Source organism: Artemia sp. Qi Xiang Cuo, chromosome 10, assembly GCF_049724085.1.
Source record: "Artemia sp. Qi Xiang Cuo chromosome 10, ASM4972408v1, whole genome shotgun sequence".
NCBI lineage: Eukaryota > Metazoa > Arthropoda > Branchiopoda > Anostraca > Artemiidae > Artemia > Artemia sp. Qi Xiang Cuo.
The window spans coordinates 26,069,169-26,083,869 of record NC_142803.1 but is presented as its reverse complement, the minus strand read 5'-3'; the positions used below and the strand labels follow the sequence as shown (position 1 = coordinate 26,083,869).

Here is a 14,701-nt window from a genome sequence, read left to right as displayed (position 1 = left end):
GACATATCAGTCAAGGTCAAGCATTCATGCAGTTAACACCTCTTAGTTAACACCTTTTCTGAGAGGATTATCTTTTGATTGAACTATATGGACTATTTCATTTGGATAGAATTATTTCATTGTGATAATTAGAAGGCGTTTATTGAAAAGTGGGGGGACTTAAAAAAGCCCCCTTGCATGTAAGTCTTTGTTTTGCAACTTTACATTGAGATTTGATTATGCTTGGACCTATGATGGCTGAAAGTGAAAAAATTATTTTGAATCCATTACTAAATTGTGTTATGACTATATGAGAGCACTTACAAATGGAATAAATTGGACTGTATTGTAAAAGCATGTGTTGCTTTCTATGCACATGAAGATGCTATACAGGCAAAGCAAATCCTTCATACTGAGTTGAATATTATGAATCGTTTTGTGACCTACACTAAAGATGAAGACAATATCATTGAAATGTGAAAACTTCTAGTAGCAGCTGCAAAAAATAATGTCAGTTTGCCAAAATTTGTCATCTTTAACCCCTGAATGGTTCTGGTCATCAGAGATGCAGTGAATGCAACAGTTACTGCCAAAGTAAATGAACTCTCTTGGAAGCTTGATAGGTTTTTAGCTACCCAGTCTGCTCCAGCTGTCAGTATTCTCACAAGCAGTCATAGTGCACCTGAAAAGTCAAAGCCCAAAGATCCTTCCTATTCTGTTGTCTTGAAAAATCCCCCCAAGGAACTCAATGGCCCATATGACTGGAAAGTTTTCATAGACAGTTTCTGTGAGAATGCAAATGACTTTAGAGAACTTCACAAATCTGCAAACAAATGGAAGCTTGTGGTCAGGTCAAAAGCTGCAGCAGCAAAAATCATTGAGAAAATGAAGTCTTCCAAGCCCAATCTCAAAATTGCTGTTCAAGAACCCCTGCACATAGCTGTGCTTTGAAATGCCCCTGAGGATACAAACTGTGAAGGACTAAAAAAATCTAATCCTGAATAGTATGAAGACTGAACAATGCGGAAAATCCTGTTCTTTCAAAGTGTATTTTGACACTATCAGTGAGCTCCAACAATTTCTGAGTGTTTTGGTGATTATTGGCTACAAGCATCTACCTGCTGATCCATTTAAGTTCTTGCCAAGACAATGCTATAACGGTCACAAAATCAGTCACCTTGCTTCCCAGTGTATGGCTGAACCTTTATGCTCTAGATGTGCCTTTAATGAACATTGTTCTATGCAAGATGATCCATGCAGACAGCCAATATTCTGCATTGAATGCAAAATTGGCAGTCACACATGTTACAGTGTAAAATGTCCCTGAAGCAGTAATCCACAAAAGAAATGACATCTGAAGCTTTTGAAGTTAAATGTTTATTGTGGAACATTAATGGCTTGTTTGCAAATAAAATTCCAATCTTAGATGTTGTATTTGAGCAAAATGAAGTTGTCTGATTGCTATCTTAGATGCTATCTATCTAGAATAAAATTCCAATCTTAGATGTTGTATTTGAGCAAAATGAAGTTGTCTGATTGCTAGAACATTTCATCACAAGCCACAGTAAAAGTATTCTTAGTTTTAATAGTTCAGTATTGGTTTATTCAGTTTCAGCAAAGCAGCTAAGTGGAAAAGGGCAACCCTCTGGTGGTATTGCCACTTTTGTTTGTTTGACTCTTAAGATCTAGTGCATTTGAAGTAAATGATAATTTTCTAGCAATTTGTGTTGAGGGCTGTGTTTTTATTAATGTATATTTGCCTACAAATTACCATGATGAATGTTTGGAGCGTGCTTTTACTTATTCTAGTGATAAACTTGGCCAGTGTAGTAACAGTATTAGATCCTTAAGCCTTCAATGCATGTTAGTTGGTGATTTTAATTGGGATTTGAATGAACTGCTCTTATCTAGGTCTTTACGTTCTACATTGTTGCTTAGTAGTTTTGGAGACCAGTTTGATCTCAAGTGCAAAGATTTAAATTTTACACACATACACACCTCAATGTCTATATCAGATCTTGATTGTGTTGTTGCGTCCTCAAATCTCAAGATTTCGCCTGTCAAGGTTGTGCTTGATTTTCAGCTATCTGATCACTTACCAATACAGTTCTCAGCCAAGATTCCTTGCCACAGCTCAGATACACAAACGCAAACAACTTCAAAAACACCTCCTAGGTCTCACTGTGATTGGCGTAAAATTAACCCTATTTTATTTCAAGAAGCAGCCATCAGAGTCCTTAGTAAGATCCATGTCCCTTTCCATCTTCTCTCTAGATTAACTGCTCTTTCAAAGGAGGAAACAAAACTATCAGTCGATATTTATTGCGCAGAAATTGGCCATGCCCTTTGCTTTGCTGAAAAAGCTGCTGTCCCTCTAAGTAGACCCTGTCATCCTACCCTTCCTGGCTGGTCTGAAAATCGAGATTTAGTGGATACCCATTCTAAGTCTAAATTTTGGCTTCAACTTTTGATTTCTTGTGGACGACCCTGTTTGGGGGTAGTCAATTTAATCTGCCTGCTCACAAAAAGAAAATCCGCCAAGGAGCTAAAAGCTCACAGAAAAAAGATGATTGATATCAAATCTACAAGGGCCAAAATTAATCCTTCTCTCCTTTGGTGTTTATTGTCCTCTAAAAGCAATGAGTCTTTGTCCGCATCAGCTATCCCTGATTCTGAATGGTACACGTACTTTGGGTCAGAATTTTTGCCTCCTGACCCAGCCCTCAACAAAAGATATGAAGCTGAGTTGGACAACTTCTTAGATAGTTGTCCTCAGGGTGATTATGTTGTAACAGAGGGAGCTGTATGCAAGGCCATCTCTTGCCTAAAACCTAAAAAATCTTTCAGGATTGACGAGATCAGCCCACTCCATCTAAGAAGCGGTGGGCCGCTCTCATTAATCATGTAACTCTCCTGATGCAGATTATCCTCATTCAGGGTATTGTCCCAACCACTTTCTCAATTGGAGATCTTACGCCAGTTCCTAAAAAAGGAAAAATTACCATGCAATGCTCCTCTTTCAGTCCAATTACGATTGCTACTTCTCTTTGCAAGTTATTTGAACTTTTATTCGTAGATGAGTTTGAGAAACTGTGTTGCAGTCCACCAAGACAATTCGGTTTCCAACGCGGTATTGGTTGTGCTGAAGCACTCCATGTCATTGCATATGCACTCCTGGATGCACACAAATCAGGAGAAAGCCTAGCGATCAGTGGCTTATACCTGCAGAGAGCGTTTGATTCATTGATTCATGTGCTTATGTTGCTAAACTCAGCTAAAAAAGGAGTGAACTCAAATATTATTTTGGCTTTCCGTGATCTTTACTCTCGCCTTCGTATGCGACTCAAGCTCCCTCCCGATAAAGGCCTTCCACCAGCCCCACAGTCAGCTTTGATACCAGTCCATAAAGGTGCCCGCGAGGGGGCAGTTTTATCCCCCAATTTCTTCAACAACGACATTATTGAGCCTCAAGACAGCTGTCCTTCATCATGCATTCTCAGTTCCATTGACATCTCCCTAGTATGCTATGCTGATGACACGCTGAATCTCAGCCAGACGCTTAACTGCCTTTCAGAAATATTCTCATGTCTGCAGTCCAACTACAAGAAATTTGGTCTGAGATTTAACTCCCAAAAGTCGGAAGTCTTGCTTTACAATTGGAAGAATGACCCTCCTACTAATATCACACTAGGTGATTGCTCAGTAAAACCAGTTGACAAAATAGTATATCTGGGGCTGCCAATAGGTACCTCATTACAGCATACCCGCTCCCTCCTGATCATCTCACATCTTGAATGGCGAATTTCCAGCTCCTATGCTTTGATTGTTAAATCCACTCTGAGATTTAACCGTCCACTACTGGCAAGTATTTATAACGCTACCGCTCTACCACATATATTATATGTGACCCCTTTCTGAAATTATTGGCAAACTGTGAAAAGTATAAAATTTGCTCTTTATTTTTCTGTTTTGCCAAGTACCTACTAAAATTGCCACCTTGGACAAAAAGTAGTTTTCTGATTCGGTGCTACAACCTAGCAGACCCAAATCTAGCTGTTGAGACACTTTAGCCGGCAAAAAACAAAACCAGCAATTCTAAAGCACGAGTGGGCAAGTTTGCTTGTTTAATTTTCCCTCTTGTTTCACTTTTTTTTCTCTCCTTTCAGAAGTTGTTGTTTCTGTTGCAGTTTTTGAGTATGTTATGACTTCAGTCTCTTGTTATTAGGGAGATAAAGCGTTTTATAATCTAGGTAATTACAATTTTGAAATATTAGCTGAAATACAATTATATTAGTTCTGTGAGCTGGTCAAGACAGAAAGAGCTACAAGCAGAATTCACATATGACAATCCAGAAAAAAATAGTAAATTAAATAATCGAGAAAAACGAGGGTAATGTCAGCCGGTGGCAAGAAAAGAAGCGAAAATGACAGAAGCAGATATTTCGTCAGGGACTTCCCCCCAGCCGTCTTCAGTGCTCAAAAAAAGAAGCAAAACTAACCTTTTGAAGTAGCTCTTAACAGAGCAGAAGAAAGACTGAATAAAACAAGCCAAGCCAGAATAAATGAAAGATTATCAACAAGTTAGATTTGGATAGAATTTTCCGCCTAGAGATCGAATTAGCTTGTATGCTGACCAAAATTTCAGTAAAAGTGTGGACAGATGATCCTAATTTAAACTGAAGAAAAAACGGCACTTATATCCTTTAATTTTAAGATATTGTAAAATGGGTTTATAGGAATATCTCCAGTATCTCTATTTAAAGCAAGGTCTCTATTTATGGATTTTTTATCTCAATTGCCTTCCCAAAAGAATATGGGAAGCCATTTGCTTCATATATTAAAGTTGACTCTCGTCACAAAGAACTAAATAATATGGATTTTCAACGATGTGGAGGGCCAAAGCAAAATCAATATCCTCATTTTTATTTTAATTTTCACTTCTCAGAGAAATCTTGTGTTCATGCCGTTGTTCACCGGGAGCCAACAATTACCCTCCCCTCCGAAACATACCCTCCGTGGAGAATTCCCCCTTCCCCGCAAAAATCCCTCCCATTTTCCCCTGGATAATTCCAGATCTTCATTAGAAGGGAAATTGATATTTATACTCTTCTGTTTACAGCAGAGGCAATCATACAGCATTACCCATAAGGGTTCAAAATACTAATATTTGTTCATTTGTTTTTTCCCAAAGCCTTTCATTGTGGAAGGGGTGGTTGAACAAATTTTGGAGGAGGTTCAGTCAATTAGAAATCGAAAGTTCCAGTGTCCTTTTCTAAGATTTAGCCTGCTTTTCAACCAATTGCTGCCGAACTTGTGTTTACTGACTACAGTTTCTTCAAGAAATTCTTATTCTAGTTTAACAGCCCTTGTGTTTCAGCAGTTGTTTTGAAACAGTACTCAGATAAATACAGATTTAGTTCTAAGAGAAAGACGAGGGAGGTTGGAGGTAGAAATTAATATATATTCCTCATGGCCGTATCCAGGACTTTTGTTGGGGGGGGGGGGGGACTTTGGAACCGGCACAGTCACCTGAATCAGAAACTGAGTCGGAAGAAGAGGAGCTAGATTTGCCAGTAGATCCTGCTGAAAACGGTCTTAATGACTGAAAGTGACTGAATGTTCTGTTATTATGATCCAGTGCTTAGATAATCAGCCATCAAAGTGTTATAAACCACTTTTTTCCTGTATTTACTTCTTTTATAAACAAATGAAAAATAGCATGTATATAATATGGGAAATTTGGTTGAATCCAGCCCAAATAGTGGGGTTTTTTTTTTACAAAATGGATGTCCGAAATAAGGCATTGTCCAAGTGCTGAGGTATTACCCTAGGCACAAGATTACGAAAGGGATAAACTAGAATATTAATTAGATTGAAATAACTCTAGATGAAAGGGCATTACCTTTTTTAAGCCCCGGAAAATCATAATCATCAAAATATTTCATTAAAACCTGAAACTGATGCTTAAAAACCAATGCTCAACTGATTTTGTAGCTACAGGGAAAGTCTAAAACACCAATTTTACCCTATATTTCCTAGGAAGTACCGTATTTTACCCTATTTTAACCATTTACTTAGTGAGTTTTTATTTTACGGTAATTTTAAAACACTATTGTCAGCACTAACCATGTTAATTTTTGCTCGTTTTGAGTTTGGCTCAAAACGAGCTTTTTGTAAGGTTATTCAAACCTTAGCTAGGGTTGAATGAACACAAATTAAAACAAAATGATTATATCAAACATAGAGATAGCTTATACTGATATAGATTAATAAATTCAATTTAAAATATGTAAAAATTAAATTGAATATTTATGCCAAACTCAAAACAGACAAAAACTACGACAAACAGAAGTTTGGTTACTGCCCCCTTCCCCCTCTCCTAACTGTAAAAGTTCTAATTCCTATGGCGTGACTTTGTTTCTATGAAACAAAACGCATTATAAGTTTTGCTTTATATTTAAAACATTGACAAAAAAAATATTATTGAGTGAAGTAAAAGTATATTCAGTCATTTCAGTCATTCAGTCTTAGTATGATTCATTCATTATATCATTAAACATTCAGTTCATTTACAATAGTTATTTCCAGTCATCTAGATTATTATACTGATTTATTTTTCTAATTTTCATCAAAATTTTGAAAAACTGAAGAACACTGTTAAAAAATATAAATAGTTTTGTTCATTTCAAACGGAAATAGCACTATTTTAGACGCCATTTTCGAAAAGTTTAAGGCAGTTTTCAAATGTCCATGAACTATTTGTCAAAACATGATTTTACTACAAGACTAATCAAAATAATAGTTACAATTTCTGAATCAACAACAAATCGAAATTTTTCCTCGCCATACAGATTTTAGTTACTATGGGCCATGGTTCATTCATTCTTAGGATGCAACAATTGCAGCAAACATAATAAATGTAGATCACACACAAGAAAAACCATTCGGTTTTTTTTGCAAGTCTAGTAAAAAACGAACCACTTTGTCAACACTTTTACGCAGATGTATCGAAATTCTCCAAGAGCGAGGATGGGTCAACAACACAAAAAACTGCAGAGGCCCAAATCTTCAAAATTTTCATGGGAGGTTCCCTGAACCTCCCAAGTGGGAAGTTCATGTTCCAAGTGGAAGATTATTTCCTCAAAAGGAATCTAAATCTCGTATTTTAGGATAGAGTTCTAAGGAACTGGCTAAAACACAGAGATGTACATAGACATTCACAGATCTGAAGACTAGGGGTGTTATATAAGTTCTCAACAAGTTGTGTGTGTGCGTGTGGGGGGGGGGGGTCAAAATAATGTTTTTTTTGTCCTGATTTTGTTTCAAGCATACCCCCAAAGTACTTATTCACTATCTTGATACAGAGATAGATTGGACACACAAGTACAAATTATTCAGAAGTATCAAATATTTCCTGAGATAATAATCTATACCAGCACTGTGGATACTTTTTCCTTTTGAAAGTTGAACAAAGAGTGCAAAATAATAATCATAGAAGAGTTAGTTTGCCTAATTTAACCACATTCAAATATACAAGATATAAAGCAGATCTTATTCATAAAACAGATTTCACAAAAAAAAACTGTCAAACTTAGGTTTTTTATAGACACAATTTGTACAATTTACAACAAAGAGAAAACATCAATCAGTCTAATGAACCAGTACATAATTAAGTAATGACATTAAAAAAAAAAATATGTAATTGAATGAAGTAGCAAATTAGTATCCTCAAAATTAATTAGTTATGCTTCCATGTTTATTTCTTTCTTTTCTGTGACAATTCATAGCAATATTGACTATACCCCCCAAAAATCTAGAGTTTGTCTTTTCCCCAACAACTTATATATTCTCCATGCAATTAACATATCTTTGGTAAATTTTTTTTTCTGAAGTTGTGCTCATCCCTTATCTGAAATAAATTGCTGCATCCATGCTTTCATCTTTTCCCGGTCTTTTTTTCAGTAATTATATTTTCAAGCTGTATCACTAAGAATTTACCTTTTTCTTTTCATCTGTTTAATCCATGTTTGCAACTAAAATACTGTCATCATTTTAATGAGTTGATTAAGTTGTCATCATTTTAAACATTTGATTGTCATCAATTGATTGGGTTGTCATCATTTAATGAGTTGATTAAGCTATTTGCTATCAGATTTGAATTCTGCAGTGAAAAATTAGGTGCAGCCTACCCTCCCCTTCCAGAAATCTTTTTGAAAATAATAATAAATAAGATTCTTGGGCAAAAACTTGCCACAAAATCTATATCACAGATAAAGCAACAAAAAGTAACCTGAGATGAAAGAAAGTAATCAAAAAACATTTCAACAATACATACACCAATTACCAAATTAATGTGCTTACTACATAGAAAATGATCTTACTCTTCATCATTGAATTTTTTACTGAGAACGACTTCAGCGCCATCATATTTCACATCAAAACCTTCAAAAGTAGTAGGTGGCACTTTCATTTTTTGATTTTTCTTCTCTGTGGCAATTTTCTCTGTCAGAAATTCCAGTAGTTCTTTATCTCCTGAAAGAACATCATAGTTAAGGCACAGATTTTCAAATACAACGATTGTACAATATCAGATCAGTCATTATGTACTGTCAGCAGTCAAATTAATCAAATAGTAAGAGGTTTAAGGGTAGAACAGGAAGATGATATTATGTGAGTGTTGTGTGGAAGTCTACATTTTAAAGTCTTTAACAACAAACAGCAAAACCTTCCAAATTATGTTGCTTGGCTATTCAATAAATAACAAGACAAACTACTGTAACTCACAAATGATTTACTTAATCATTTCAACAATTTGGCAACTTGTCAACACAGTCCTGAGCAATATTTATAAACTTGTCCAGCCACTGTTCTAATTTGTGTATGCCTATGGTGTCAAATTCCTTAGATTCTCTTAAATTCTTTAAAAGAATTTATGTTCTTTCAGTCAACATTGGATCAAAAATGTTTTCTGCATAGAGCCTCTTTAAGAGGTCCAACCTTTTAAAAGTCTAAGGTCAGGGGAGTAGGGATGATTTGGAAGGATCTCCTACCCCAGTTTTGAATTTCTTATGGATTTATCATAGCCATGCACAAGGCCAACACAGCTACGCACGCTCCTCCTCTATCACGATCTATTCAAAGTAAATCAATGAGCTTGCAAATTTTTTATGCTAAAAATTAGTTGCTTGTGTTTCTATGATCATTTTTTTCTGTGGCAATATTGATAGAAAAAGCTACCTATAACTACCCATAGTTTTCCTGGGTTACTGAATGGGTTAACAACAAAAGCTATAGCTTTTTTAAGAGAAAACAAGCACCTGCTTTGAGTTTTTTCTTAATTTGTGTTTTAATACACATATAAGCAGGAGGAAGGGGGGTGGGAGTTTCAAGATTATACCCTCCCAAAATCTAGACATTGTCTTTTCCCCAGCAATTTATATATTCTTCATACAATTGACATATCTTTGGTCATTTTTTTTTCTGAAGTTGTGCATACATTCCCACATCTCTTCTGTAGAATCTGGTTTAAAATTGTTTAAAACCCAATACTAGCAGCATAAATAGCACAGCAAATAGCACAGCATAATAGCACAAGCAAGTGATTAGTTCACAATGCTGCATCTCCCTTCCTTTCATTTAGGGCCGTCTGCTTACATGTCCAGCCTTAAGGGTGGTCTAATCACTCCACTGCTGCAGGTATGCAGCATGACCTTTGGTGTGGTGGTGGAGGGTTTAGTCCTTGTGGCTGGGCAAATAGCAGCCGCATTTTGGGATGTAGGCACTATACTTGGTGGGGAAGATGGCTTGCCTTTTTCTCTTGGTATTAAGAGACTCTTTGGCGGAGTTTTAATATTTGCAGGGTTTGGTTGAGGTAATTTGGCTAAGGGGGTGATAAAGGTGTAGCTACTTTCGTCCCCTGTTATTGGTGGGATCCTGACTGCATCCTCGACTGGGCTAAAGGGACACTGGGAGATGTGGACTCTGTTTTGCCATAGTCTGGAACCGTCTTCTGTCTCCACTACATATGAACTAGGGTTTCCATGATTTTTGGCTTTGTCCAGGGGCTGTTTGTTTTCTTCTGGACCTAAACTTGGTCACTTGGTTGTGGCTCAAGTAGTGGTTTTGTGGACTTATCATGATAAGATTTATGTATTTCCTGTTCCTTTGACCTATGTTGTAGAAAGGTATGGAGAGGGATGGTTTTGGGTCTCAGCTTATAGTATGTTGATAGTAGGACAGACCAAGGCTGGCGACTCATTAGGAATTGGGTAGGTCATGACCATCAACTGGGCTGTTTCTATATTCTAGAAGTGCAATATATGGGTCACTTTCACTTTCCTTTGCTTTTATTAGTATCCATTTGCAAGTTTGTATTGATTTTTCCACTAGACCACTTGATTTTCGATAGATGGGACTGGAGGTTTTCAGACTGATTCCCCATAATTGTGCAAAGTCTAAACTCCTGAGAGAAAAGTTGAAAACCATTGTCTGAAGTTATCAGCTGAGGGATTTCAAAACGTGCGAAGTTAGCTCTCAGTTTGTCAATGATTGCAGCTGATGTCTGACTTGGTATTTTATCTATTTTAAAATATCTGCTGTAATAGTCAGCGGTTATGAGATAACAGGTTTTGTTCCACTCAAAGAGGTCAATGCTGGTATGGTGCCATGGTAGTGAGGGTGGCTGGTTACTAATAAATGGCTCTTTTTGATTGTTCATTGCAAACTTTGTACATGCTTCACATTTTGGATAAAGGTCTCTAGGTCTGCATTCATTCCTGGCCAGTACGCAACCATTCTGGCACACTGCTTGGTTTTGTTTAACCCCAGGTGTGCTGATTGAAACTGGTGAAGTATATTGGTTCTGAGAAGATGGGGTACAACAATTCTTTGGCTTTTAGAGCTAGCCCATCATGGATTGCTAACCATTTGAGGAAAACTCAGCTCCCAGTCCATGCTTTGAAGCATCAACCTTGAGCTCAGCTGTTTTGCATTCATGGTCAAGGAATGCTAGATTTTCTGATATACAGCTCTTGATCTCTCTCATGCTAGATTTGTGATTAACTTCCCACCTGGATTCCATGGCTTTAGTGAGATCTCTCAGTGGCTTATTTTTGGAGGATAGGTCAGGTATGTACTTTTATAGGAAGTTGAGCATTCCTAACAATGTCTGTAGCTCTTCTCTAGACTGGGGATTTGGGATGTTTTGTATGGCCCTGAACTTTTCTATGTCTGGCTTTGTTTCCGTCCTTGTTTATAAACCAAAAATTGGTATTCCCAGGTAAAAAAGTTGTGTGGTAAGAGTCTAGACCAGCTTGACTTGAACCTACCTGAATCCCTAGAAGTTACTGCTAATGACTTAACAATTTCCTTGCTTCCATAGTCCAGAGCCTTCCAGCATTGTCTTATCAATTACCTACTGATGTTCTCTCCCCTGTTTTCCCCTCCATATTTCCGTCTGAGATCGAACGAAGAATTGGGAAACTACGAAAAGCAGATGTATGCCCTTTAGATATCCCGTTTTTTCTTATTAGTGCTGTCAGTGGCTTTCTCTCAAAGCTCTTGTTTGTTATTTTCAATGACATTACTGATTCTAGCAAATATCCACAAACTTGGAAAAAGTTTTCATAACCCCCCTCAAAAAAAAAAACGGAAAGCCGGATTTTGAAGGTGCTTATCCTATTTCACTCACTCCCATAATTATCTAAACTATATGAAGGATTCCTTGCAGATTGGCTAAAGGAGAAAATTCTATCTCTTACTGACCTGAGACAATTCGGGAATATCAAATCCACCTCCAGTTCCCATTACCTTGTTTTTCTTATTGACTCAATTGGGAAAATTCTCGAAAACCTAATGGCTAGCAAAATTCAATTTCCATTGACCTTCAAAGAGCATTTGACCTTGTTAACCACAATATTTTAGTTGTGAAACTTGTAACTGATTTCAATATTGATTCTTTCCTAGTTAAATTGGTTGCCCCCTTTTTATCAAATAGATCACAAGGTAGTCAAATATCAGAATCATTATTCCAGCCCCCTCCCTGTACACAATGGAGTACCCCAAGGTACTATCCTAGGTCCCCTTCTTTTTTCTGTCATAATATATAATATTAAATAATTTCTGAGACCACACTGGCTAATCATGATAAAACGAAAATATAGTAAAAAAAAGAGAAAAACGAGGATTTTAAAGCCAGTGACAAATTTGAACTACAATGCGAACGTTTTAATCAAGGTCTCTACTCTGACACCAGCTGTAAACGATGATAACAAAAAGAGTACTAATAAAAATCAATGCAAGTTAAGCGAAATTCCCACCCTTAAAAAAAAACGTAAATAAAATTTGACGGCTCTCTCCATGTAACATTGAAAGCGTAACTGGATGAAAAAATACAGTACTGAATGGGAATTCAATTTTTTCATTTATACAGAGCCTTTTTAAAAGCTAAACGCTTTCCAGGTAAAACATCATCACAGATTAGGTTAGGTTGCAAAATGTGATTTTTTTTAATATTTAAGGAAAAACGATCAGAATTAATTAGTTCATTATAAATGGGGCTTAAATAGGTTTCTCCCGTGTCTCTATTGAGAGCAATCTTTCGGTGAATATATTTTTTTTCTCAACTACCTCCCTGAAAACTTGGATGAGACCTTTAACAGGGGCAATAATGGAGGTGTTATAGAATGAAACGAAATGGTGTGGGTTGTCATACACATGTTGAGCCAAGGCGGAATCAAAAGTCTCAGGCCTTTGGTATAGCTCTATAGCTTTGTTGATTGAGGACCTGTGTTCCAACAATCTCTTCCCCAATTGCTGATGGGTTCTTCCAACATAGAAACAGCTGCAAGAACATGGAGCCCTATAAACACCACTGCCCAAAATGGGGCTCGTTTTATCTTTACCGCTGTTAAAATAGCTCTGAATTTTATTAAAATTTTTGAAAGTGACATTTAAGTTATGTTTTTTTAGAATTCTTTGCAGTTTGTCACCTAATTTGGGAAAATAGGGCAAAACAGTAAAAACTTTCCTATCACCAACTAAAGAGATGCTAGCTATTGGAGGTTATCGAGATAATGAATCCTTTTCTGCCTTTTTTTTGTCTTTTTTCTATTATGGATTCCAGTAACTTGATGGGATATTCATTGCAAAACAAAATATGCTTCAGATGATTTAATTCTGGGATTATATGAGCCTTTGAACAAATTCTTATGACACGATCAACTCAAAATATAACTACTCCTCTTTTAACACAAGGAGGGTGGTTGGAAGATAAATACAAATACCTATCATTATGTGTAAGTTTTTTATAAATCGAAAATTCAAGGCTGAGAGATTTGTTGAAGATTAAGACGTCTAAAAAAGGCAGTTTATGATTATCTTCCAGTTCCAAGGTGAAATGAAAGTTGGAATCGAAACCATTAAGATGAAGTAAAAAAGTGTTCAGTTCTTTATCTCCATGATTCAACATAGAGATAACATCATCGACAAACCGGCCCCGGAACTGGTGTTTCAGAGGAAAAGTATTCAAAGAAGAGGTTTCAGAAAATTCCATGTAAAAAGTGGCCAAAAAAGGTGAAAGGCTTGTACCCATTGGGAGGCCATTTGTTTGGGTGAAAAATAGATTGTTATACCGAAAATAAAAGGAATATCTATTGCAAAGGCGAACAAGTCGCATAATGGTTTTAATATCTAATGTTTTGTAATCCATCCAGTCAATATTATCTTCTAGTTTCTTTTGAAGAGCAAATTCACATTTTTTTATATCAAAGGATATAAAAAAAGGATATAAAAAAAGGATATACATTGAAATGGCATCAAAACTGGCCAAAATTGTGTCTTTTTTTATATCAACGTTTTTTAATTTTTCCACAAGGTGTACTGAATTTTTAATGTAAGAAGCTTGCGTCAACACAAGAGGACGAAAATATTGTGGATAACCATTTTCCCAGTCTGGAAGCTGGCAAACTATAAGAGGCCACAATTGGGCACAGAGGAACTCCATCTTTGTGAATTTTTGGGAGACCATAGAATTTAGGAGCAGAGCACCCTATAGGGTAAAACATTTTGTACATTTGTGGAATAACGAGTCTTTCTTTTTGTAAAATTCCCAGCTCTTTTTGTACTTCACGGGTGAACTTGTTGGTGGGGTCTGACTATACGTTTATAAATGTTGGACAAAATATCTGTAACTTTTTTGTTATATGAGATTTTATCAAGGATAACAATTTTCCCTTTGTCAGCCCTGGTGATAATGATGTCTTGGTCTTTTGTTAAATTTCTCAGAATTTGTGTTTCCCGAGTTTTTGAATTAGAGGAATAAGGAGTGAAGTTAAGAAGATTCTTAACAACCTCCCCTCAAAGTAAATCGGGATTTTCCACAATACCTCTTGAGCCAAATATACCCGCCTCCACACAGGATACTATCTCTGAGAAATTTACTCGTGGACGAGGCAGGCAAAATTTTGGTCCCTTAGACAAGATATGGATTTCTTCCAGTGTAAGAACTTTCGAAGATAGGTTCTCAATGGCCGGGCCAGGACAGAATCTAGGAAGAAAACGTCTGGAATTTTGAAATTTTTCGTATTGTAATTTTACAAACTTTTCTGATAAACGAATTCTAGCCATAAAAAAGTCGTGACGGAAAGAACTTTTGGTCATATTCTCCCCGTAAGCTTGTCGTAAATAATTTCTGAGACCACACTGGCTAATCACGATAAAACGA

General features: G+C 36.5%; 1 protein-coding gene across 1 annotated transcript in view; it reads right to left on the bottom strand.

The window, feature by feature from the left end:
- Positions 1-14,701, bottom strand: part of LOC148947616 (complement component 1 Q subcomponent-binding protein, mitochondrial-like) — a 91,076-nt gene that overhangs the window by 61,984 nt on the left and 14,391 nt on the right. The window contains exon 2 of the mRNA XM_089095957.1: positions 8,361-8,511. Coding sequence (XP_088952083.1) covers positions 8,361-8,511 — 151 coding nt within the window. The remainder of the gene's footprint in view (positions 1-8,360; positions 8,512-14,701) is intronic.